The sequence below is a fragment of the Sapajus apella genome, unplaced genomic scaffold (assembly GCF_009761245.1).
Source record: "Sapajus apella isolate SASKATOON/1434 unplaced genomic scaffold, GSC_monkey_1.0 scaffold85, whole genome shotgun sequence".
In the NCBI taxonomy this organism is placed as follows: domain Eukaryota; kingdom Metazoa; phylum Chordata; class Mammalia; order Primates; family Cebidae; genus Sapajus; species Sapajus apella.
This window is the reverse complement of record NW_022437025.1, coordinates 1,953,998-1,977,297: the sequence shown is the minus strand read 5'-3', so window position 1 is coordinate 1,977,297 and position 23,300 is coordinate 1,953,998. Positions and strand designations below refer to the sequence as shown.

Genomic DNA, 23,300 nt, shown 5'->3' with positions numbered 1-23,300 from the left:
TGCCCACTTTTGAATGGGTTTGTTTGTTTTTTTCTTGTAAATCTGTTTTAATTCTTTGTAGATTCTGGATATTAGCCCTTTTTCAGATGGGTAGATTGCAAAAATTTTTTCTCATTCTGTTGGTTGCCAGTTCACTCTAATGATTGCTTCTTTTGCTGTGCAGAAGCTCTGGAGTTTAATTAGATCACGTTTGTCTATTTTGGCTTTTGTTGCCAGTGCTTTTGGTGTTTTAGTCATGAAGTCATTGCCTATGCCTATGTCCTGAATGGTTTTGCCTAGGTTTTCTTCTAGGGTTTTTATGGTGTTAGGTCTTATGTTTAAGTCTTTAATCCATCTGGAGTTAATTTTAGTGTAAGGTGTCAGGAAGGGGTCCAGTTTCTGCTTTCTGCACATGGCTAGCCAGTTTTCCCAACACCATTATTAAACAGGAAATCCTTTCCTCATTGCTTGTTTTTGTCAGGTTTGTCAAAGATCAGATGGTTGTAGATGTGTGGTGTTGCCTTCAAGACCTCTGTTCTGTTCCATTGGTCTATATATCTGTTTTGGCACCAGTACTATGCTGTTTTGATTACTGTAGCCTTGTAGTGTAGTTTGAAGTAAGGTAGTGTGATGCCTCCAGCTTTGTTCTTTTTGCTTAGAATTGACTTGGCTATGTGGGCTCTCTTTTGGTTCCACATGAAGTTTAAGGTGGTTTTTTCCAGTTGTGAAGAGGGTCATAGGTAGCTTGATGGGGATAGCATTGAATCTATAAATTTTTTTGGGCAGTATGGCCATTTTCACAATATTGATTCTTCCTAACCATGAGCATGGAATGTTTTTCCATCTGTTTGTGTCCTCTCTTATTTCCTTGAGCAGTGGTTTGTAGTGCTACTTGAAGAGGTCTTTTACGTCCTTTGTTAGTTGTATTCCGAGGTATTTTATTCTCTTTGTAGCAATTGTGAATGGCAGTTCATTCTTGATTTGGCTCTCTTTAAGTTTGTAATTGGTGTATAGGAATGCTTGTGATTTTTGCACATTGATTTTGTATCCTGAGACTTTGCTGAAGTTGCTTATCAGTTTCAGGAGATATTGGGCTGAGATGATGGGGTCTTCTAAATATACAATCATCTCATCTGCAAATAGAGACAATTTGACTTCCTCCTTTCCTAATTGAATACCCTTTATTTCTTTCTCTTGCCTGATTACTCTGGCTAGAACTTCCAATACTGTATTGTATAGGAGTGGTGAGAGAGGGCATCCTTGTCTAGTGCCAGATTTCAAAGGGAATGCTTCCAGTTTTTGCCCATTCAGTATGATGTTGGCTGTGGGTTTGTCATAAATAGCTTTTGTTATTTTGAGATACATTCCATCAATACCTAGTTTATTAAGAGTTTTTAGCATAAAGGGCTGTTGAATTTTGTCAAAGGCCTTCTCTGCATCTATTGAGATAATCATGTGGTTTTTGTCTTTGGTTCTGTTTATGTGGTGAATTATGTTTATAGACTTGCATATGTTGAACCAGCCTTGCATCCCCGGGGTGAATCCTACTTGATCGTGATGGATAAGCTTTTTGATGTGTTGTTGCAATTGGTTTGCCAGTATTTTATTGAAGATTTTTGCATCTATGTTCATCATGGATATTGGCCTAAAGTTTTCTTTTCTTGTTGAGTCTCTGCTGGGTTTTGGTATCAGGATGATGTTGGTCTCATAAAATGATTTGAGAAGGATTCCCTCTTTTGGTATTGTTTGGAATAGTTTCAGAAGGAATGGTACCATCTCCTCTTTGTATGTCTGGTAGAATTCGGCTGTGAACCCGTCTGGACCTGGGCTTTTTTTGGGAGTTAAGCTCTTAATTGCTGCCTCAACTTCAGACCTTGTTATGGGTCTGTTCAGGGTTTCAGCTTCTTCCTGGTTTAGGCTTGGGAGGATGCAAGTGTCCAGGAATTTATCCATTTCTTCCAGGTTTACTAGTTTATGTGAATAGAGTTGTTTGTAATAATCTCTGATTATGGTTTGAATTTCTGTGGAACCTGCGGTGATATCCCCTTTATCATTTTTTATTGCATCTATTTGATTCTTCTCTCTTTTCTTTTTTATTAATCTGGCTAGTGGTCTGTCTATTTTGTTGATCTTTTCAAAAAGTTTCTGGATTTGTTGATTTTTTGAAGGGTTTTTTGTGTCTCTATCTCCTTCAGTTCTGCTCTGATCTTAGCTATTTCTTGTCTTCTGCTAACTTTTGAGTATTTTTTATCTTGCTCCTTTAGCTCTTTCAATTTTGATGATAGGGTGTCAATTTTAGATCTTTCCTTGCTTCTCATATGGGCATTTATTGCTATAAATTTTCCTCTAGACACTGATTTAAATGTGTCCCAGAGATTCTGGTATGTTGTGTCATCATTCTCATTGGTTTCAAAGAACATCTTTATTTCTGCCTTCATTTCATTGTTTATCCAGTCAACATTCAAGAGCCAGTTGTTCAGTTTCCATGAGGCTATGTGGCTCTGAGTTAGTTTCTTAACCCTGAGTTCCAATTTGATTGCACTGTGATCTGAGAGACTGTTTGTTATGATTTCTGTTCTTTTGCTTTTGCTGAGGAGTGATTTACTTCCAATTATGTGGTCAGTTTTAGAGTAGGTGTGATGTGGTGCTGAGAAGAATGTATATTCTGTGGATGTGGGGTGGAGAGTTCTGTAAACGTCTGTTAAGTTTGCTTGGTCCAGGTCTGAGTTCAAGTTCTGGATATCCTTGTTAATTTTCTGTCTCGTTGTTCTGTGTAAAATTGACAGTGGAGTGTTAAAGTCTCCCACTATTATTGTGTGGGAATCTAAGTCTCTTTGTAGGTCATTAAGAACTTGCTTTATGTATCTGGGTGCTCCTGTATTGGGTGCGTATATATTTAGGATCATTAGCTCTCCTTGTTTCATTGATCCTTTTACCATTAGGTAATGCCTTTCTTTGTCTCTTTTGATCTTTGTTGGTTTAAAGTCTATTTTATCAGAGACTAAGATTGCAACTCCTGCTTTTTTTTTTTTTTTCTCTCTCCAGTTGCTTGGTAAATCTTCCTCCATCCCTTTATTTTGAGCCTGTGTTTGTCCTTGCACGTGAGATGGGTTTCCTGGATACAGCACACCAATGGGTTTTGACTTTTTATCTAATTTGCCAGTCTGTGTCTTTTGATTGGGACATTTAGCCCATTTACATTTAAGGTTAATATTGTTTTGTGTGAATTTGATCCTGCCATTTTGATGCTAGCTGGCTGTTTTGCCCATTAGTTGATGCAATTTCTTCATTGTGTTGATGCTCTTTACCATTTGGTACATTTTAGAGTGGCTGGTTCTGGTTGTTCCTTTCTGTGCTTAGTTCTTCTTTCATGAGCTCTTGTAAGGCAGGCCTGGTGGTGATGAAATCTCTGAGCAATTGCTTGTTCGTAAAGGTTTTTATTTCTACTTTGCTTAGGAAGCTTAGTTTGGCTGGATATGAAATTATAGGTTGAAGGTTCTTTTCTTTAAGGATGTTAAATATTGGCCCCCACTCTCTTCTGGCCTGTAGCGTTTCTGCCAAGAGATCTGCTGTGAGTCTTATGGGCTTCCCTTTGTGGGCAACCTGACCTTTCTCTCTGGCTGTGCTTAGCATTTTTTCCTTCATTTCAACCCTGGTGAATCTGACGATTATGTGTGTTGGGATTGCTCTTCTTGAGAAATATCTTTGTGGCGTTCTCTGTATTTCCTGGACTTGAATATTGGCTTGCCTTGCTAGGTTGGGGAAGTTCTTCTGGATAATATCCTGAAGAGTGTTTTCCAGCTTGGATTCATTCTCTCCATCACATTCAGATACACCTATCAAACATAGATTAGGTATTTTCACATAATCCCATATTTCTTGGAGGCTTTGTTCATTTCTTTTTACTCTTTTTTCCATAATCTTGCCTTCTCATTTTATTTCATTGAGTTGATCTTCAATCTCTGCCATCTTTTCTTCTGCTTGGTCGATTTGGCCATTGAAACCTGTGTATGCTTCGCAAAGATCTTGTGTTTTTCAGCTCCATCAATTCATTTATATTCTTCTCTGAGCTGTTTATTCTCGTTAGCATTTCACCAAATCTTTTTTCAAGGTTCTTAGTTTCTTTGCATTGGGTTAAAACATGTTCTTTTAGCTCAGAGAAGTTTGTTATTACCCACTTTCTGAAGCCTGTTTGTGTCAATTCATCAGACTCATTCTCCATCCAGCCTTGTTCCCTTGCTGGTGAGGAGTTGTGATCCTTTGGAGGAGGAGAGGCATTCTGGTTTTGGGTGTTTTCATCCTTTTTGCACTGGTTTCTTCCCATCTTTGTGGATTTATCTACCTGTGGTCTTTATAATTGGTGACTTCTGGATGGGCTCTCTGAGTAGATGTCCTTTTTGTTGATGATGAAGTTATTTCTTTCTGTTTTTTAGTTTTCCTTCTAACAGGCCCCTCTGCTGTAGGACTGCTGGAGGTCCACTCCAGACCCTGCTTGCCTGGGGATCACCTGCGTCAGCTGCAGAACAGTAAGGGTTGCTGCCAGTTTTTTCATCTGTTATCTTTGTCCCAGAAGGATACCCTCCAGATGTCAGCCTGAGCTCTCCTTTATGAGGTGTCTCTTTGGATATATGGGGGCTGGGGAGCTGCTTGAAGAGACAGTCTGTCTCTTATAGGAGCTCAAGTGCTGAGCTGTGAGCTACATTGTTCTGTTCAGAGCTGCTGGGAAGGTACATTTAAGTCTGCTGCAGTGGAATTCATAACCGCCTTTTTTCCCCAGGTGCTCTGTCCTGGGAAGGTAGGGCTTTATTTCTAAGTTCCTGATGTGCTGCTGCCTTTTTTCAGAGATACCCTGCCCAGCGAGGAGGTAGCCTAGTCACAGTCTGCCAGCAGAGGCATTGCTGAGCTACTGTGGGCTCTGTCCAGCTGCTATGTGAACTTCCTTGCAGTTTTGTTTATAGAGTTATAGTTAGAACTGCCTCAGTAATGGTGGTCTGCCTCAGTAATGGCAGACTGCCTCCATAATGGCAGACTGCCTCGGTAATGGCAGATTGCCTCAGTAATGACGGACTGCCTCAGTAGTGGTGGAATGCCTCGGTAATGGCAGATGCCCTTCCCCACAACAGAGCTGGACCATCCTGGGTCCAGCTGTGCTTGTTGTGAAACTCTCAATCCAGAATGTTTCAGATTGCTGGTCTTTGTGAGGGTGGGACCCACTGAGCCAGATCACCTGGTTCCCTGTTTCAGCCCCTTTTTGGTCAGTTGAATGGGCGACTCTGTCTCCCAGGCATTCCAGGTGCCATTTGAAACAGCCACCCAGATTTGTGTGAGTTTTTGTGCGGAGACCCACTGTGCTGGCTGAAACAGCTGTGCTGGAAACTTGTGGCGCTTTTCCACCTGGGAATCTCCTGGTCTGTGAGCAGTAAAAACTCATTTGGAAATGCGGCGATCACTCACCCTCTGCGTTCTCACTGGGAACTGCACTCCAGAGCTGTTCCTATTTGGCCATCTTGGATCCCTCCCATCTAATGTGGAATTTTTTATGACTCATTTTTTTCTTTATAATTTTTATTGGTTGGAAAATATTTAAATACCAGTTATCAAAACAACAAAACCCAAATTTCCATAAGCCCACCAGACTTACTTATGGTATTCCCCCTATATATTTATCTGCAATTGTATGACTTAAAATCAAATCATAACATATAAATTATTTGTAACCTAGCACAATTTTTGGATCTCTCTCTCTCTCTCTCTTTTTCTTTCTTTCTTTCTTTTTTTTTTTTTTTTTTGAGACAGGGTCTTACTCTGTCACCCAGGATGGAGTGCAGTGACACAATCTCAGTTCACTGCAGCCTCAGCCTCCCAGTCTGCAGTGATCCTCCTGTCTAAGCCCCCCCCACATAGCTGGAACTACAGGCATGTATCACCACACCTGGCTAATTTTTTGGTATTTTTAGTAGAGACAAGGTTTCATCATGTTGCACAGGCTGGTCTTGTACTAGATCACTTTTTTAAATAAACTTTTTATTTTAGAACCATTTTAAATTTATATAAAAATGTCAAGGATAGTACGAAGAGTTCTCATACATCCCACACCTGCTTCTCTGTTATTAATGTTTTCCATTAATATGGTACATGTGTCACAATGAATGAACCCAGTACTGATATGTTGTCATAAACTAAAGTCCACACTTGACTTGGATTTCCTCATTCTTTCCCTGCTATCCCCTTTCTGCTCTGGGACCCCCTCCATGACACCACATTGCATTTAGTCACGGTCTCCTTAGGCTCCTTTGGATGGTGACACTTTCTTAGACTTGCCCTGTTTTCAATGACCCTGACAGTTTTGAGGAGGACTGGTCAGGTATTTTGTAGAATGTCCTTCCATTGGTGTTTGTCTGATGTTTTTCTCATGACTAGACTGGGATTTGGGGTTTGAGCACAGACGTGCAGGGCCATCACCATCACACTGAGTCAGGGACATACACTGTCCACAGGAATTACCACTGCTGATGCTGACCTGGTCATCTGGCTGAGGGCGTTTGTCAGGTTTCTCTACTGTAAAGATGCTCTTTTCTACCCCGATTCCACATGGCACCTACCCTTTGAAAGCAAGTCACTAAGCACAGCCTGTATGTAATTAAGGAGAGGGAGCTATGCTTCATCTTCCTAAGGACAGGGTATCTATATAAATTATTTGGATTTCTTCTGCGTGGGAGATCTGTTTGCCCCATTTATTTATTTAATCCTTTAAATCCAAATCAGCATGGATTCATGAATATTTATTTTTTACTTTGAGTTATAATCTAATGTTTTTTTATTTTCTTACCTAAATTGTTCCAGCTTTGGCCATTGGAACCTCTTGCAGTTGGCTCCTGTGTCCCTTTGACTTGACCTCTTTGGTGTGTGTGTGTGTGTGTGCGTGTGTGTGTGTGTGCGCGTGTGTGTGTGTGTGCGAGCGCGCGCGTGTGTGTGTGCGTGCGTTTGCACGTTCATGCACACACATTTATCACTTTTTCATTTACTGGCACTAAAAGACCTTCCAGGCTCCTCTTGTATGTTTCCTGCCCCAGTCCTGGAATCGGCCATTTCTCCAAGGAGCCCCATTCTTTCACTGGAGAATGGTATTAAAAGGCAACGTCTGGGTGCGCAGTGCTCTTTGCTACTGAGCAGGTTGCTTCTAGGCTTTCTCAGCTGACAGAACAAGAAGTTGCATGTGCATGCCAACATGTGTGTATACCCACATCTTTAAATATTTCTCTGTGTAACCATGTGCATCAACATAGAGCTTACCATGAGTTCATACTGATGTCTCCAGTGCTAACACATTACCCATGGATCATTCCAGCTCCTTCCCTTGCTTATGTACCTGGTATCAATCTAAACTTACCAAGACCTCTATGATCATTTTCATTTGATTAAATTTAAAAATATTTTATGAAATATTCTACAAAAACATCATGTAGTTGTTTATTTATTCATTGTCACCCAGGCTGGAGTGCAGTGGCACAGTCACCAGCTCACTGCAGCCTCCACCCCCCAAGCCCAAGCAGTCCTCCCACCTCAGCCTCCTGAGTAGCTGGGACCACAGGTGCATGCCATCATGCCCAGCTAATTTTTAAAATTTTCTTTTATGTAGAGACTGGTTTCAAACTTCTGGCCTCAAGTGATCCTTCCACCTTGGCCCCCCAAGGTGCTGAGATTACAGGCTTGAGCCACTGCACCCAGCTCATTTGGCTTTTTGTTTTTTATCTAAATATAGCTGTTAATAACGTCAAGATTAAGGGTGAGCTAAACAAAAGGGGCGAAATAGTTTAACATAGCAGGAAAAGGGGGAAAATCTGGAAATGCATTGGTACTTAGAAATTAGGTGCCAAAAAATCAGTGAAGTCTGGGATGTCAGCAAGAATGGTGGGTACACAGCCCCATGGGCCTGTCCCACAAAGAAACATTGAAAAATCTAATAAAACTTCAGAACCAACTTAATCAAAACTTTGAAAAACAGTCAGAGGTTTACAGCAACCAAGCAAATGCTGAATCAAGAAAAAGGCAGGCTGGATGTGGTGACTCACGCTTGTAATGCCAGCACTTTGGGAGGCCGAGGCAGGCGGATCATGAGGTCAGGTGTTTGAGACCAGCCTGGCCAACATGGTACAACTCCATCTCTACTAAAAATGTAAAAATTAGCTGGGTATGGTGGCACGTGCCTGTAATCCCAGCTATTCAGGAGGCTGAGGCAGGAGAATCACTTTAACCCAGGAGGCAAAAGTTGCAGTGAGCCAAGATCACACTACTGCCCACCAGCCTGGGTAACAGAGTCAGGCTCCATCTCAAAAAAAAGGTAGAGTCTTGTGATGACTCTACTTGCCCTCCTCCCACCTGTCAATCTTGAAGGCAGCAGCATGTTCCTAGCATGGGGCCTGGTCCCTGCTTCTGGAGGCAGAGCACATCTTACTCAAAAAGAAGTGGGTATTTATTCTCACTAGTCCAGTGGCTGCCTGAAGGGCTGACACAGGGGCTTGTCATTGTTTCACTAACTCAGAACCCACTTGCTGCAGAAATTGCTTGAAAACATTGTAAGGCAAATAACGTCCTGCTGCCTGAAGCTAAAAATTATACAGTTGAGGCAAACAATGGAGCACTGAAAGCTCTGGAAGAAAAACTGAGGAGAGAGACACTTTTGGAAATTAGAGCATTCAAAAGTACCTGTAGATACCGGGAAACGTAGAAAGCCCCACACATGCCCAGGGAGCTTGCATGCTCAGAAGAGATCTAGTAAGACCTGAGCTTTCACCTGGGGCTGGTCTCTATGCTCAGTGCAAGCAGGAAGTGAAGGCTAAGGTAGAGCTGTGAAGAGCCTGGCTAAGTAATGAAGCAGGCGCTAGCACAGAGCCAGCCACAAAACAGATTGGGAGAAGTTTCTGTTACTTTTTCTGTTCTCTGTTCTCTCTCTCTCTTTCTCTCTCCCCCTCCCCCCTTCCCCCCACTCCCTTTCCATCTTTCTCTCTCTCCCCCTTCTCTCTATCTCTCTCCCTCTCCCTCTTTCCCTCTCTTTCCCCTCCCTCCTTCCCCCTTTCTCCCTCCCTCCCTCTGCCCCCCTCAGCTTCTGAATCTGAGATGCCCACTCCATCAGGAAGGACTGGTGTAGATGACAAGGATGTTTACGAAAGCAGCAGGCAGGAGGCAACACCCAGGGCACACGGCAGGCTGCCTGTCCTTTGGGGGTGCTCTTGGAGGAGGAGGGCCTCTTGGTGGTGCTGGGAGTGCCCTGGAGCTCCTATGCTACTCAGATGTCTCAGCTTTAATCTCTGGAGATTGCTGTGGTTCAGATGCCGGTCAGATACTGAGTTGATCCTTATTCTATCTGAATGCTGTAGCCCCAGGGTGGGCTCACCCCCATGGCCTCTGTCTGTGGGAGGCCAGGACAGAGCTGCTCATCCAGTCAAGCAGTGGGACTAGATAGGCCTAGAAACCAGCACCCCCCCACCACTGCAGCAGACACAGACATGGCCCAGGCCCAGGCACCCCAACATGGGGGAAGGGCTTTCCTGAAGTTGGGTGGGCATGCCTTTGGTGAAAGTAGTTTTGGGTTTTGATTTGTGGAGCCCAGGAATGTGGGATGGTGCTTGGCTGGCAGCAGCTGCTGCAGCCTCACCGTAGGTATCTGCCTGGGGCCCTTACCAAGCTGGCACCACAGGTGTGGAACATCTACCTGCCAGTGTGCCAGCTGCCGTGAAACCGTGAAGAATTTCCAGAGAAGCACAGTGATGGGGCGTGTGGTTAGACTGCCCTGCACTGACAGTGCCTCCCGTGCCTGAACACACATGGTCTCTCCATGCAGGAAGGACGTGCCCGTGGAACACGTAACACATGCAGACAGAGAGCAAACCAAGAAGGTGGTGTACTCGGTGGTCTATGGAGCAGGTAGGCTGCAGGCCAGGAGCCAGGGTCTCGGGGTCACGGGTAAGCTGGCAGCCCTGTACCTGTGTTTAAATGTGGCTGTGCCTCAGAGATCATCTGTGAGTCCCTGGGTGTTGTTTATGCTCTGATGACACCTGCAGCCACCAGACACTGGCCAGACCACCCCATGCCTTGCCCTGCTGAGAGTCACAGCCAGTCTCTCAGGGGAGGCCAAGGAGGTGGGCGGGTCCAGTGTGACCAAGCCATTGGCCCCACCTCTACACCATACCACTGTGCTAGGCACCACTGCTGTGCTTGGAGACCGTTGAGGAGACCCTGGTCCACACACATGCCAAGGCATGATAAAGTTAGACAGCTTAGCCTCAAGGTGTGCAGCGCTTGGACTCACTGCCACATCTCAGCACGTACCCCAGCTCCCTAGGGCAGAGCTCACCCAGCTGGGCCATGCAGCCAAAGCACCCCACAGAGGGCAGAGCCAGGCCTTGGGCTGTGAGCAGGGCAGTGGGGGTCCAACGTCAGGGGCAGCAGACAAGAGAAAGGGGGGCTAGGCCAGGAAGGGCTGGAGGGCCAGAGGTCTGGGCTGCCTGGGGCCTCTTCTGCAAGCATCCCTCTCCCCTCCTCTTTTCTGTTCCCTTCTACTCCTCTCCCTCCTTCCCCCCAGCCCCCAGCCCCCAGCCCCAACACCCATGTCAGAGCGGGCCGTCTACTCTCTTTCACTCTCCCTTGACTCCCTGACATGGGCTGTCCAAGACTTTAATTCTTTTCTGGCCCTGAGTGATGCTGAATCAGTGTGGCCTAATTTCCCCAGCCAGCCAGCTCCTTCTTAAGCCTGTTGAGACCTCCTTTCCCTATGATGAGCTCTGCTTTGAGCAGCAGGGCTTGTGCAAAGACCTTGAGAAGAAGATTCACCACCCTACCACGGAAACCCTTTGTATATTCACAGAAAGGCAGCAAAACCAAACAAGCTTCAGTGGAAGAATAACGGGGCAAGCACTTCCTAGATTGTCCCTAGGAGCTGCCCTGCAGTCTCCATTGAGACTGTGGTTCTGCTGGACGAGCGTCCAGGGTGCCCCACCCCGGGGCTGTGGATGGATGGCCTGTCTTGAACCGCAACCAACCAGCCAGCCAGCTCCAGCCTCAGGGCTTTGCGCTGCTGTTCCGCCTGCGGAAACGCCTGCCCCAGAGCCCGCCCTCACTTCTGCAGCCCTGCGCTCAACTCTCCCCTGTGCAAACTTCCTCAGCCACAGTATTGGTTACCCACTTTTGGGTAACAAATTGCCACAAACGTAGTGACTTAAAATAACACACAGTATCTCACAGTTTCTCTGGGTGTGGGCATGCCATAGCGGGGTCCCCTGCAGGGCTGCAGTCAAGGTGCTGGCTGGGGCTGTAGTTGCATCTGTGGCATGACTGGGGAGAGATCCATTTTCTTGGCTTCTGTTTCTTTTTTGTTTCTTTTTTGTTTGTTTTTTGTTTGGGACAGAGCCTCGCGCTGTTGTCCAGGCTGGACTGCAGTGGCGCAATCTTGGCTCACTGCAACCTCCAACTCCCAGGCTCAAGCAATTCTCCTGCCTCAGCCTCCTGAGTAGTTGGGATTACAGGCACCTGCCACCATGCTTAGCTAATTTTTTGTATTTTTAATAGAGACAGGGTTTCACCACGTTGGCCAGGCTGGTCCTGAACCCCTGTCCTCAAGTGATCTGCCCCCTTGGCCTCCCAAAGTGCTGAGATTACAGGCATGGGCCACCCTGCCCAGCCAGCTTCTGTTTCTTGCTGGCTGTCAGCCAGAGGTGGTCTCAGCTGCTTGCCATGTGGGCCTTACACCTTGGGCAGAGCCTGCATCTTGGCAGCTCTGCTCTTCGAACCAGCAAGGGAGCAAGAGATGCCAGCTCTGCACCCACTCACCTGTTCATGGTCTGATGCCCCAGCTCGAACATGGGCACCTCAGAGATAGGAGCTCATCAGCGTAACTCACTGCCCAGCACAGAGAAGACACAGGAACAAATTAGTGGACTTGGTGATCTCAGCTCCACTTTTGAAAACATTTTGATTGTGTACATGGTTTTTGGAAAATAGACTATGAAACTTTGTTTTAAAGAACTAGATTCTGTGAGTGACAATAATGTGACATTGAGTTGATTCTCTTCAGAGTTGCTTGGTCCACTGCCTTCTCTCAGCCTCTTTCTTCTGTGCTGCACCCCTGAACCTCCCTGGGGTCCCTGTCTTGGGAGGAAGGCATCACTGCCAAATTATATGAGACTTTGTTGCCTTCATCCTTGCTCCAACATCTTGTGTTGCAAACATAACATTTGCTTCTGCTCTGCCAGCAGGACATCGCCTCCCCAGTCCTGGGCCAGGCAGCCTGGGCTTGATCCCAACCCTGTCACCTCCTTGACTGCGTGGCTTGTACAAGACCCTCCGCCTCCCCGTGCCATCTCCTCCCGGGGAATGCTCTCATAGGGTGGGTGGGGCCACACCTGGCACACAGTCAGCTGTCATCTCTGTCATCTGCCCTTCACTTCTGCACCATGTCAATTAATGCCTCCAAGTGACTGATCTGTAGGTCTCCTGTGGCAGCCCTGGCCTTGTCTCCAGCTGGGGCAGCCACCCCACATCCAGCTAGGAGGAAGGATTGGAGACTGGGCGTGCCGAGCACCTGCCGTGGGGCAGGCCATCCCCCACCTACCAGAAAAAGGTGGTCTTCTCTGCCACCCCTTTGGCTCCTTCTGGAGTATTCAATTTCTTTCTTTCTTTTTCTTTTTCTTTTTTTTTTGTAGAGGAAAAGAACTACATTTTGTAAATAAGCAGTGAGTCATTAGCCTATTGTTGAAAAGAGTAATTTGGCTGCTTTTAGCTGTGACAGTGACACGGGTTCCCACCCTGAGCCTCCCATTGTTTCGGTCTGGCTTGACAGTTGGAATTACTGTGCATTTGCTGCTGTGGGCTCAGACTGTGTCTCTGTTCTCCTTGTGTTGGAAACTTTGTCACATGAGCTGGGACTCGGGAAGCCAGGTGAACTTGCCAGGCCTCCCAGGCTGCTGGGGACCCTTTGGAAATTCTGTAGAGGAGCTGGTTTTCAGTGGATCGCAGTGCTGTGTTTTCACATCACCGAAGGGCCCACAAATGCTGGGGGCGTGGGGCAGGGCATGGTTCCTACGCATTCTTGAGAAATGGGCGACATGACCATTGTGAAGACTGCGATGAAAACAGCAGAGGAGGCAGCAGGACTGTGTGAGAGGCAGGGGAGTGCCCCGGGTGATGGGCCTGTGTGCTCTGCCCCCACAGCCGCTGTGGAGGAGCTGGCAGGGAGCACACGGAGTAACACAGCGGCCACTGTCCGGGAGCCTTGACCCCAGAGGCCGGCTCACTGCTCACTGCTCCCCCATCGGTCGACTGAATTCAAATGCCCATTAGCTTTGCTGGCGCCTCCCCAGCCTGACAGCCCTGCTCACGGCCACTGCTGGGCCCAGCAGGAATCTGCCTTCTCCAGGAAGCAGCTCCTGACCTCTGGGTCTTGCTCTAAGCACCTATTGCTTCTAGAGTCGAGCCCTTGAGTCTTCTCAGGGGACTCCATGGCTCTGAAGTTAGCCTCCACATCCAGTCATCGTGCAATCAACAGGCCTGTGCTGAGCGCATGTCATCTGGCCTGGTGCCTGCTCCCAAGGACTTGTGCCCAGCAGCAGAGACCCAGGAGCAGGTCTGGGCACACAGACTACGCCATCAGTGCATCTGCAGGAGCCCCTGGTGCCAAGGGAGCCAGGGGAGGGCCCCAGCCTGGGGAGAGTAGGGAGAGTTCAGGGGCAGCCCAGACCAGCAACCCCTGAGTCAAGTTTTGAAAGCAGTGTAGGACTTAATGTCAGGTCTGTTCCAGCTAGACCAGCCACGTTCCTGAAGGCCCACTGTGTGCAGGCACCTGCTTGGTCCTAGAGACACAAGCAGAAGTGAAAACCTGTCAGCATCATGTGTGGGGCAGAAGGGCACATGGAGAAAAGGGAGTGAAGACTCTGTGCTGAAGTTAAAATTGTAGCACACACGCATACCTAGACTCACATGTGCCCAACGGACAGGATTAGCCATCTGGGAAGAGTCCGGTTGTGTGTTCATGTAGGATGTCAGAGGAGGGAGTACTCAGTGCCCCCAGCTTGCAGATCTCTCAGGGTCTGTGTGTAAAATGGGATCAATGGAATGACAGCTTGGGGGCAAGTTCTATGAAAAGAAGGAGCAGTCCACAGGAAGCATGGGACAAAGAAGTCCCCACAGAGTCAGAAGCCAACCTGCTTGGGGAAAGCAGCCTTATAGTGTGACAGCCTCACTGCTAAGAGTGCCCAAGGAGTGAGGAGCAAGGACCCAGGGCCTGGGAGGCCTCTCGGACCCTCAGGCTCTGTGTCAGTCTCTCGTCCCTGCTGCTGTGGAACCACCGTGCCATCCGCACTCTTGTGGATGGGCTTTCTTCATGCATAGGGGCCGGGGCCACCCACTGCTCTTCGGAGATCCCGACAGCTCCACAGAAGAAAGGAAAGGGATTCTCCCTTGGCCATAAGAATTTAGAAAGAGAGGCATGACTTCTGATGATGGCCAAGTCGCTCCCAGTGGAGCAGCCCTCCCACAGGGATCAACTATAAACTGTAGAAAATGTATAAACAGACAGCTACTTGGAGGCACTGGGAAGCGACCAGAGCAGCAGAAACTGGAGGTCAGCTGACATCTGGAAGAAAGGAATGGTGAACTCTCATTCTATAGCTCCTCGCCTGAAGGCAGCCTCACTCGATGCTGTGTGGACAGAAACTCTGCCAGGAATGTGCAATCCTACTGGCTTGAATAACTGGAGGACAGAGTTCTGGGCAACCAGAGAATCTGGAAAGTGAAGGGAGAAATTCCAGAAAGAAGAGAGCCAGGAAACGAGGCCAAGTTCTCGGCATGAACTCTGCTCAGATCTTGGCTGACCCCTAACTATGCATGAATGGGGCAGACTTCAGACAACCCAGAAGCCAACGCAAAAAGGACTGGCCTGAGATTTCAGTGTTTTCCCACTGCAAGGAGACAGAGTTTGAAGTTCGATTTTAGCTGAACTAAGTGCCCCTTTAAAAAAAATTAGTACTCCTTAGCCAGGCATGGTGGGCATACAGCTGTAGGCCCAGCCACTCAGAAGGCTGAGGCAGAAGGATTGCTTGAGCCCAGGAGTTGAAGGCTGCAGTGAGTTATGATTGCACCATTGCACTCCAACCTGGGTACAAACAATACACTGGTTCAAAAAAAACATAGCACTCCTCAGAAAAACATAATGGGGTCCAAAACTCTATACATATCTTACATGATGTCCAGCATGCAACCCCAAATTCCTAAACAGGAAGAAACAGAATAACTTGACCATACTCAAGAAAAGGCAATCATGGAAGCAGATCCTGAGATGACTCAGATGTTAGAATTAACAGACAAGGATTTTAAAGTTGCTGTTAATAACTAAGCTCAAGGAAGTAAAAGAAAATATGCTCACAATAAATGAAAAAAGGAAAACTTCAACAAATAAAATTCTGAAATGGAAATTATAGAACTGAAAACTGCATACCCCAAATAAAAAATTTGGCCAGGTGTGGTGGCTTATGCATGTAATCCCAATACTTTGGGAGGCCAAGGTGGACAGATCACAAGATCAGGAGTTCAAGACCAGCCTGACCAACATGGTGAAATCTTGTCTCTTCTAAAAAAAAAAAAAAAACCACAAAATTGACCGGGCATGGTAGTCCCAGCTACTCAGGAGGCTGAGGCAGGAGAATCGTTTAAACCCAGGAGGCAGAGGTTGCAGTGAGCCGAGATCACACCACTGCACTCCAGCCTGGGCAACAGAAGGAGACTCCATCTCAAAAAAAAATTCACCATATGGGCTTAACAGCAGACTGGAGGTAAGAAAAGATTTGTCTAAGAAGATACTCAAGGCGAGTCCCATCTGGCTGACTTCTTTCTGAGAGCCAGTGGAATTTTTCACTGCAGTGCCATAGCTGAGGCACTAGGTAAGTGTGGTGATTGGAATTTGACAGAAAGAAGAGCCATAGATGAATTATTTCAGTAAAGTGTAGCAAAACACATAACTTATTTGTGAAGATATCACAATAATGGGTCTTAAACCCGAAAAGGGATGTTGGAGATTTTTCATTTCTAGCCAAATGGTGCCAGTTCGTCAGTCCATCTGGGCATAGAAGGATCATGACTTTATCCCTCTCTGCTGGGATAAACTTTGGGAGGACAGGGCACCCCAGGCCTTCCCACTCTTGCTGGCAAAGCAGCGGAAGCAAACACCTGCGCTTTCACTCTCCCAAGACTTGAATATTCTCTCTGTCCAGAGCTGCTGTGCCATCAGCTGGCCAGGGCCAGGAGTGGCCTGGCTGAAAGGAGGGCTAGATCAGAGAGGCCAGTCGGTCCCATTCCTCCAGAGGGTTCTTCCCTGGTCTTCACAGACCCCACACCTTCACCCCCTGGGCCATGGTTTCTGCACCATCCTGTCCAGAGGTCCCTGGAGCACCCTGTAGGACAACCCCAGAGTTAACCTCGCACAGAGGACAGCAAGACCACTGCTGGTCCCAGACATGCTGCCCCCGGGAAGGCAGGTCTTCAGGCTGCTTGTCTCTCTGGGGTTCCTTCGAATGATACACCCCTCCCCAGAGCCATGGCTTTCCCTAGGATCCCACTGTCAAGCGAGGGATGATGTCCTCATGGATTCCTCATTCTCTGTTTACACCGTTATTCTCTTCTGGAGGAAAACGGGAGGGAATGAGTGTATATTGAGTACCAAGTAGGAACCACACACTGCTTAGAGCTTCCCATGCCTTGGCTCATGGGGCTCCCAGCTGGGGATAAGGGCTCTCGGTCCTAATATGCAGTGAAGGAACAGGCTTTACTGTGGGTCAGGCAAATCCCCATCCCCAGGGCCACACAGAACCTCCTGGTGGGACTAGGCCCAGAGCCAGGCTTCTGTGGTCACTGAACCTGCTCACATGCTTGCTGGAACTCAGCCGCTGCCCAGCTAAAGACCTTTATTTCTTTTCTTTTTAATAAATAGAAACAAGTCCTCACTTTGTTGCCCAGACTGATCTTGAACTCCTGATCTCAAGTGATCCACCCGCCTCAGCCTCCTAAAGTGCTGGAATTACAGGCGTAAGCCACCATGCCTGGCCCAACCAGAGACATTTCTACCAGCAGCATCACAGGAACACCTGTGTCTTCTAAAACAAAATGTTGAACTCCTGAGGACCATGTTCTCTTGCTTTGGCCATGGAACTTTCCCTTCCTCTTTTCCTCTGTGCTGCACTCTAACCTCCCTAGTTCTGGAATTGGGTCTTCCCTAGCCGCACTGGGGGGAGGGACCGTGTCTACTTCACCACCATGACACCTGACACACCCAGCAGGCACTGAGTCAATATCATGGAATAAATACACGTCGCAGGCCCCAGTCCAGAGTGACTGGCACCTAACACTCCGCTTGTAAAACCAACACCAACTTCATCCCCACCCATCAGAAGAGACCAGTGCTGCCAACTGGACCTGACTCCCTGAGCCCATGCACGTGGTCACGGCTGGTCTGAGTAAGGCCTTGACATTCATCTCTCTGACTGACAGGAAAGGAGCGGCTTGCCGCTTGCCTTGGAGTTCCTGTTCAGGAAGCTGCCCAGTTTTTGGAGAGTTTTTTGCAGAAGTACAAGAAAATCAAGGACTTTGCCCAAGCAGCTATTGCTCAGTGCCACCGGACAGGTGAGTTGGCCACAGCCAGAGCTCCCTGCTCCCTGCTCACCCTCTGTGGAAGGATAAGGGGACAGCTGGGTGAGTGATGTGTGGGTGGGCCCTGGGTCCTGAGGTTGGTTGGGGGCCTGGGTGAATCCTCAGCTCTAGTTGGACAAATAGGGCTGAAGATTCCACATGAGAAGGGACCAGAGTCTGGGTGGCTTGAAGCAGCACAGTGAACAAACTCGAGTGACCAGATGGTGAATGGGCATGCAGGTAAAACAGATGCAAGCCTGCACCTGGAAAGGGAGAACATAGATTCTTATGGAAAGCACTGGTGCGTTTACAAATATCATCACAATCAGGTCACAAAGGAAACCCAAACGAACTTCAGAGAATACCAAGTAGAACATATTACGTGACCAGAGTGCAGTGAAATGGTTTTGTATATGTATGTCTGTGTCTGTGTAGCCGTCCTTCCATCTACCTATTTGGAAATTGATTATACTCCTCATAATTTAGGATTAAAAAAAGAAATCCTAAGACAATGACAAAAATGTTAGAAATAAATTACAGTAAACATATCTTGTCAGGAACTGGGGTGTGGCTAAGCTGACGCCTCACTTAGACATAAAGGAATCTTTTGAAGTTGTATTTTTAAAAGAAAGAGAAAGTTGTGGGCATAAATGAGTTGTGTTCTACATGAGAAATCTGGAAAAGAGTGGCCGAGAAAAAAAGGAGGAAATCAGTGGGAGAGCAGAAATTAATAAACAACACAGAGGAAGATGACTAGCCGGCAGAGGAAGGGCGCTCACAGCACTCAGCACTCACCACAAGTGCGGAAATCAGCCAACAGCTGGCCTCAGCAGGACCAGCATCCTAGATGTCGTGGCCTGTGTCCTGTGGGTGCAGCCTTGGGGACCCTCTCCGTAAACCTCTCCCAGTGACTCTGATGACTTTTCATTCGGGGGCCTGTACCCAAGCCCCATGAGCTCCAGGCAGCCCAGCTGCAGGCTCCTCATTGGTCTGACAGCAGACGGGCAGGTGGGCAGCATCTGTGCCACAGCCCATGCTAGGCCAGAAGGGGAGCCTCCACGGCATCTGAGACGTAAGCTCCGTGCTCCCCTGGAGTTTCCAGTCCTCGGGGGACACAGTGAATCCACAAGCATCTGCACAAGGACAGGAAGGTGGCGGCCAGGTGTGAAAGGAACAGAGGAGCCGCAGAGGCCCCAAGGGTGATGTGCCAGCCTCGGCCTCACAGAGCTGGCCACCTGAGCAGAGACAGGAAGGGCCAGGAGGAGTGTCAGTGTGGGCAGGTGGGCCAGAGAACAGGTAGGGCCAGGTAAACCCAGACCATGCATGACACTCTGTGCAGAAAGAACCTAAGCTTTGTCCTTCAAAAATGACTCCAGTCACGATGTGGGAAAGAGATTGGAGGTGCAGTCAGAGCCACCCCTGAGAACAGTCTAGAAGCATGCAGGCATTAACATAGTAACTGAGGAGGGGCAGAGGGAGAATGGCAGGTAAGATGTCAAGAAGTCATCAACAGCTCAGGAGCCAGCTGGGATCTCAGATGCCTCTCTGGCCACCAGCATGAAGGGGCCAAGCCCTCAGGGGTCACTGCTCTCCACAGGGCACTTGACCTGCCCCGGCTAATGCTGACTATGATGCTGGCCTCCCCAAGGCCCTGGGAGAGGCCTGCAATGTGCTCACGTCCTTCTGCATTTCATAAACGTGTCAAAAGCAAGGGGTTTTTTAAATATTTTTTTTATAAAGACGGTGTTTCACCATGTTGGTCAGGCTGGTCTTGAATTCCCGACCTCAGGTGATCCACCTGCCTTGGCCTCCAAAGTGCTTGGATTACAGGCATGAGCCACCACGCCCAACCAAACAAGGGGTTTTTAACTACATCCTGCTGGGACTGCTGCCCCCAGTGCTCCAGCTTTCTCCACCACCCACCTTTCTATGCCAGGTGGCATCAGTGGGGCCACAGCCAGTTGAGCTGGCAACTCATTTAATGCGGATTTTTCCTGCTGATGTTCCTGTGGTCCCTCTTTCTCTGTGTGTGGTGTGGTGCTAGCCATCCTGGCACAGGAGTGGCTTCCAGGAGCATCGGTGCCATGCCAGTACCACCACAGAGGGCCAGGGCCAGAGGGCATCTCGAGTATGAACAGGAACTACAGGCACTTGCACTGGAGGCGCTGAGTGAAGAAGAAATGAGGTCTGATGTGAATGGAACCAGGAGACTTCTGCCTTTGGCCACAAGGGAGTCACCAGCTTCAGACTCTGCACCCACCATGAAGAACCAGAAAATGGCAAAACATCTAGAGCAGCCGTTTCCAGCACTAGATGGGGGGTAGGGTATTGCTCTGGTCTCTGAGAGAAAAGACCCAAATGAGCTGAGTCCCATGAACACCTTGTGTCTGGAGGTACAGCCCATGTGTGGAGGGGACCACACAGACTGCAGTGGTCTCGATGAGTGGAGGAGACATGGACCCAGACTGGAGAGGCAGATGCAGCTGCATTTTGCAAGCCAGAGTGTCAGAGAAGAGGGAGCTACAGAGAGGGAGAGAGAGAGAGCTTCGTAAACCATCAGGGAATTCCCTTTGTGTCTGTGTTTGAACACTAAGATACACATACATCAAGTGAAATGCTATGGACTAAGCACAGAAACTGCTGGGGAGCAGTAAGCTGGGTGATTCCAGAGTTCACACGGGACTAGGAGATGTTTGAGTTCTGACCATCCAGTGTGGGGAGTCCTTGTTAGACACCTGGGGCATTCAACAGAGACCTCAGAAGGGTCACACTTTAGAGGCAGGTCTAGACTAGCCCTAGATTACAACTATTCTAAATCCACTCTAACAAAGCTTAGAAGCAAGCTGCAAAAGGATTGAGATGATTGGCAAGTAACTTAAGTCTGCCAAAACATCCTCAAAAGGAAGACAGTACACCCCAGCATTCAACAACATAAAATTCACAATGCCCAGCATCCGGTCAAAAGTCGCTAGACTGATAAGCCAGCAGGAGCTGAAAGGGACAAGTCAGAGCAGCAGCGGCTCTCTCATGTCCTCACTGCCAGTCCCTCTTAGGAATCTTGTTTATTGCCTGGCATGTAGTAGCCACTCAATCCCTTGTCACTTTCATGATTATTACACATGTGGGAAATTCTTCTTGCCCTTAGTCACAAGGAGGGGATTTATTTCCCACCAATACCTAGTTAAACCAGAAGTCCTCACTGGTCAGGAATATAGTCAGATAACACGATTTCCTTTAAAAAGAGCCCCCAAATTGCATACACTTCAGGCCGCACAAGATTGGATCTGCCCAGTGCAGGGTGTAGACCTGACTCAGACATCCTCCTCCTTGAGGGTGTGGGCTGACCCCTTTCTCCCCCATTCCACACAGTCCACAGCCTCCACATGGCTTTGCGAAAGGTGCTCTCCCTCATCCTACGTGAGATCCAGGTGCAGCTAGAAGTCAGGAGAATGCAGAACTGAGAGTGCAGAGTGCAGCCAGGGGCAAGTGGCTCCCCACTGGAATCCCAGAGCTTTGGGAGGCTGAGGCAGGTGGATTACCTGAGGTCAGGAGTTCAAGACTGGCCTGGCCAACTTGGTGAAACCCCATCTCTACTAAAAATACCAAAAATTAGCTGGGCATGGTGGCAGGCACATGTAATCCCAGCTACTCAATAGGCTGAGGCAGGAGAATTGCTTGAACCCAAAAGGAGGAGGCTGCATTGAGCCGAGATTGCACCACTGCACTCCAGCCTTGGTGACAGAGTCTCACTCTGTCTCAAAAAAAAAAAGTGCAGAGCGCCCAGCAGCAGACCCTCGCTTTCCCACTGCAGAGCCCACCTGCCACCGAGATAGACCCAAAGGGCCTGGGGGAGGCTCGGAGTCTTCACTGCAGTGCAGCTGTCCCTCTGGGGCCTCTGGACCTGGCCCAAGGGAGGTGCACCTGCTGTGGCGCCTGTTTCTGTCTCTCATCTGCTTTTGCTCTGTGTGACCCAGGTTATATGGTGTCCATCATGGGCAGAAGGAGACCCCTGCCGAGGATTCGTGCTCGTGACCAGCAACTCCGGTCACAAGCAGAGCGACAGGCAGTGAACTTCGTGGTGCAAGGTACCAGGAACCTCCCACCCTGTAGTTCTGTGTCCATTTGCTTCTTGGGTTTGCAGCTGCAGGGCTGGGTGGCACTCACAGGTCATTGTGGTATTTCCTGCTCCTCACAAACCTCCCTGCAGGAGCTTGTGCTGCCTGTGTCCTGCCTGGCAGTTACTGTCAGGGGCGTGAGGGGACATGGTCACCTTTGTAGCTAGGATGCCTCCCCCAGGAGCCAGGCCCAGGTTGTGCTGTTCCACATAGCTGCAGGTGGGAAACTGAGGCTTTAAGAGTTTAGCAGACCTGGAGCTCAGTCCCTTGGCGCTTGGCCTAGGCTCTTCCATCCTCCCCATGCATGCCTGGCAGGGGTGAGGCTTCTGGGAATAAGGCACCCAAAACCCAGGTGCCCTGTACAGCAAGAGGGCAGGAGGAGTGAGGACGAGGTGGCTACCTGCGGTTGCCTGTGGTCTCGGCACTCAGACAGCTCAGAGTCTGCACCTCTATGTGGAGGCGCCGTGAGAGCTGCGGCAACACTGCCAAATGCTGAGTGCACCACGCACCGCGTGCCCCACAGGCTCCGCCGCTGACCTCTGCAAGCTGGCCATGATCCGTGTCTTCGCTGCAGTGGCCGCTTCCCGCACCTTGACAGCCAGGTCAGTGGGTAGCAGTTGGCCTGCCTGGGCCTCAGCCCTTCTCCGGGCTTGGACGGGAGGGTTGGTGTTCTGTGGGAAAATCCTCTGGGGGCTCGAGATTCCGGCTGCCCACCACCTCTGCTCCAAGGGCCCCATCCCCTCCCGAGGCTCTCAGCCCATGGAAGGCCCTGGGGGCTACTCACAGCAGGCATGCAGGAAACAGCGGGCCGACCACCAGCGTGGGGCGCAGATGAGGCCTCCCCTCCACAGACAGAAATGCTGTCTCCCCCACGCCCCAAGGGTTGCCCACCCCACAGGCAGGTGAACACCTCAGACCCTTGGGCAGGACCCTGGGGGCTCCAAACTGCCCCCACTCCTACCCGTTGCTGCCACCAGTGCCAGGCAGTGGTGCCCCACATCCAGCTCTGGCTGAAGCCCGGAGCCCCAAGCCAACATTCAGATGTGCCTCAGTGGTGGGGGCTCCACTGTGGCTGTCCCCCAGGTCATAGCTCTCTCAGGCCTCTGTCCCTGCCTTAGTGATTCCCCCAGGCACATACCTCAGGAGCTTGGGTAGCCAGGGAACAAGCAGCCCTTGCCCAGCCACCTCCTCCCCGCCAGCCAAGGCCCTGGGAGTGCTGCATGTGGCCACCCAGACACCTCCTCTCCTCGTTCTCCTTGTGGGGGGATCACCTCAGGAATCTCGAAGCCCCTCCCGGGAGCTAACCTGCCTCAGCCCCCACAATGTCAGCTCCCAGAAGGGCCTGTTGCCCTCTGTCCCACCATGGATGTTTTCCTACCCCACCCTAAGGGCCCTCTAGCTCTTGGCGCCAGCCCCTCGCGGACAGCCTCTGCAGACCAGGTGCACCTGCCACTGCTGCCGCATCCAGGAGGGGGCCCAGGGAGGGTTGAGGCAGCGGCTTCTGGAGTATAAGATGTGGCCCTGGCCGGGCGCGGT

At 49.1% G+C, this 23,300-nt stretch overlaps 1 protein-coding gene across 3 annotated transcripts in view; it reads left to right on the top strand.

Moving 5' to 3' along the window:
- The window catches only part of POLN (DNA polymerase nu), a 146,246-nt gene that overhangs the window by 114,988 nt on the left and 7,958 nt on the right, over nt 1-23,300 (top strand). For all 3 annotated transcript variants that reach the window (XM_032253954.1, XM_032253955.1, XM_032253953.1), the window contains 4 exons: nt 9,821-9,903; nt 17,512-17,643; nt 21,624-21,734; nt 22,288-22,366. In XM_032253954.1, the coding sequence (XP_032109845.1) occupies nt 9,821-9,903; nt 17,512-17,643; nt 21,624-21,734; nt 22,288-22,366 (405 nt within the window). The remainder of the gene's footprint in view (nt 1-9,820; nt 9,904-17,511; nt 17,644-21,623; nt 21,735-22,287; nt 22,367-23,300) is intronic.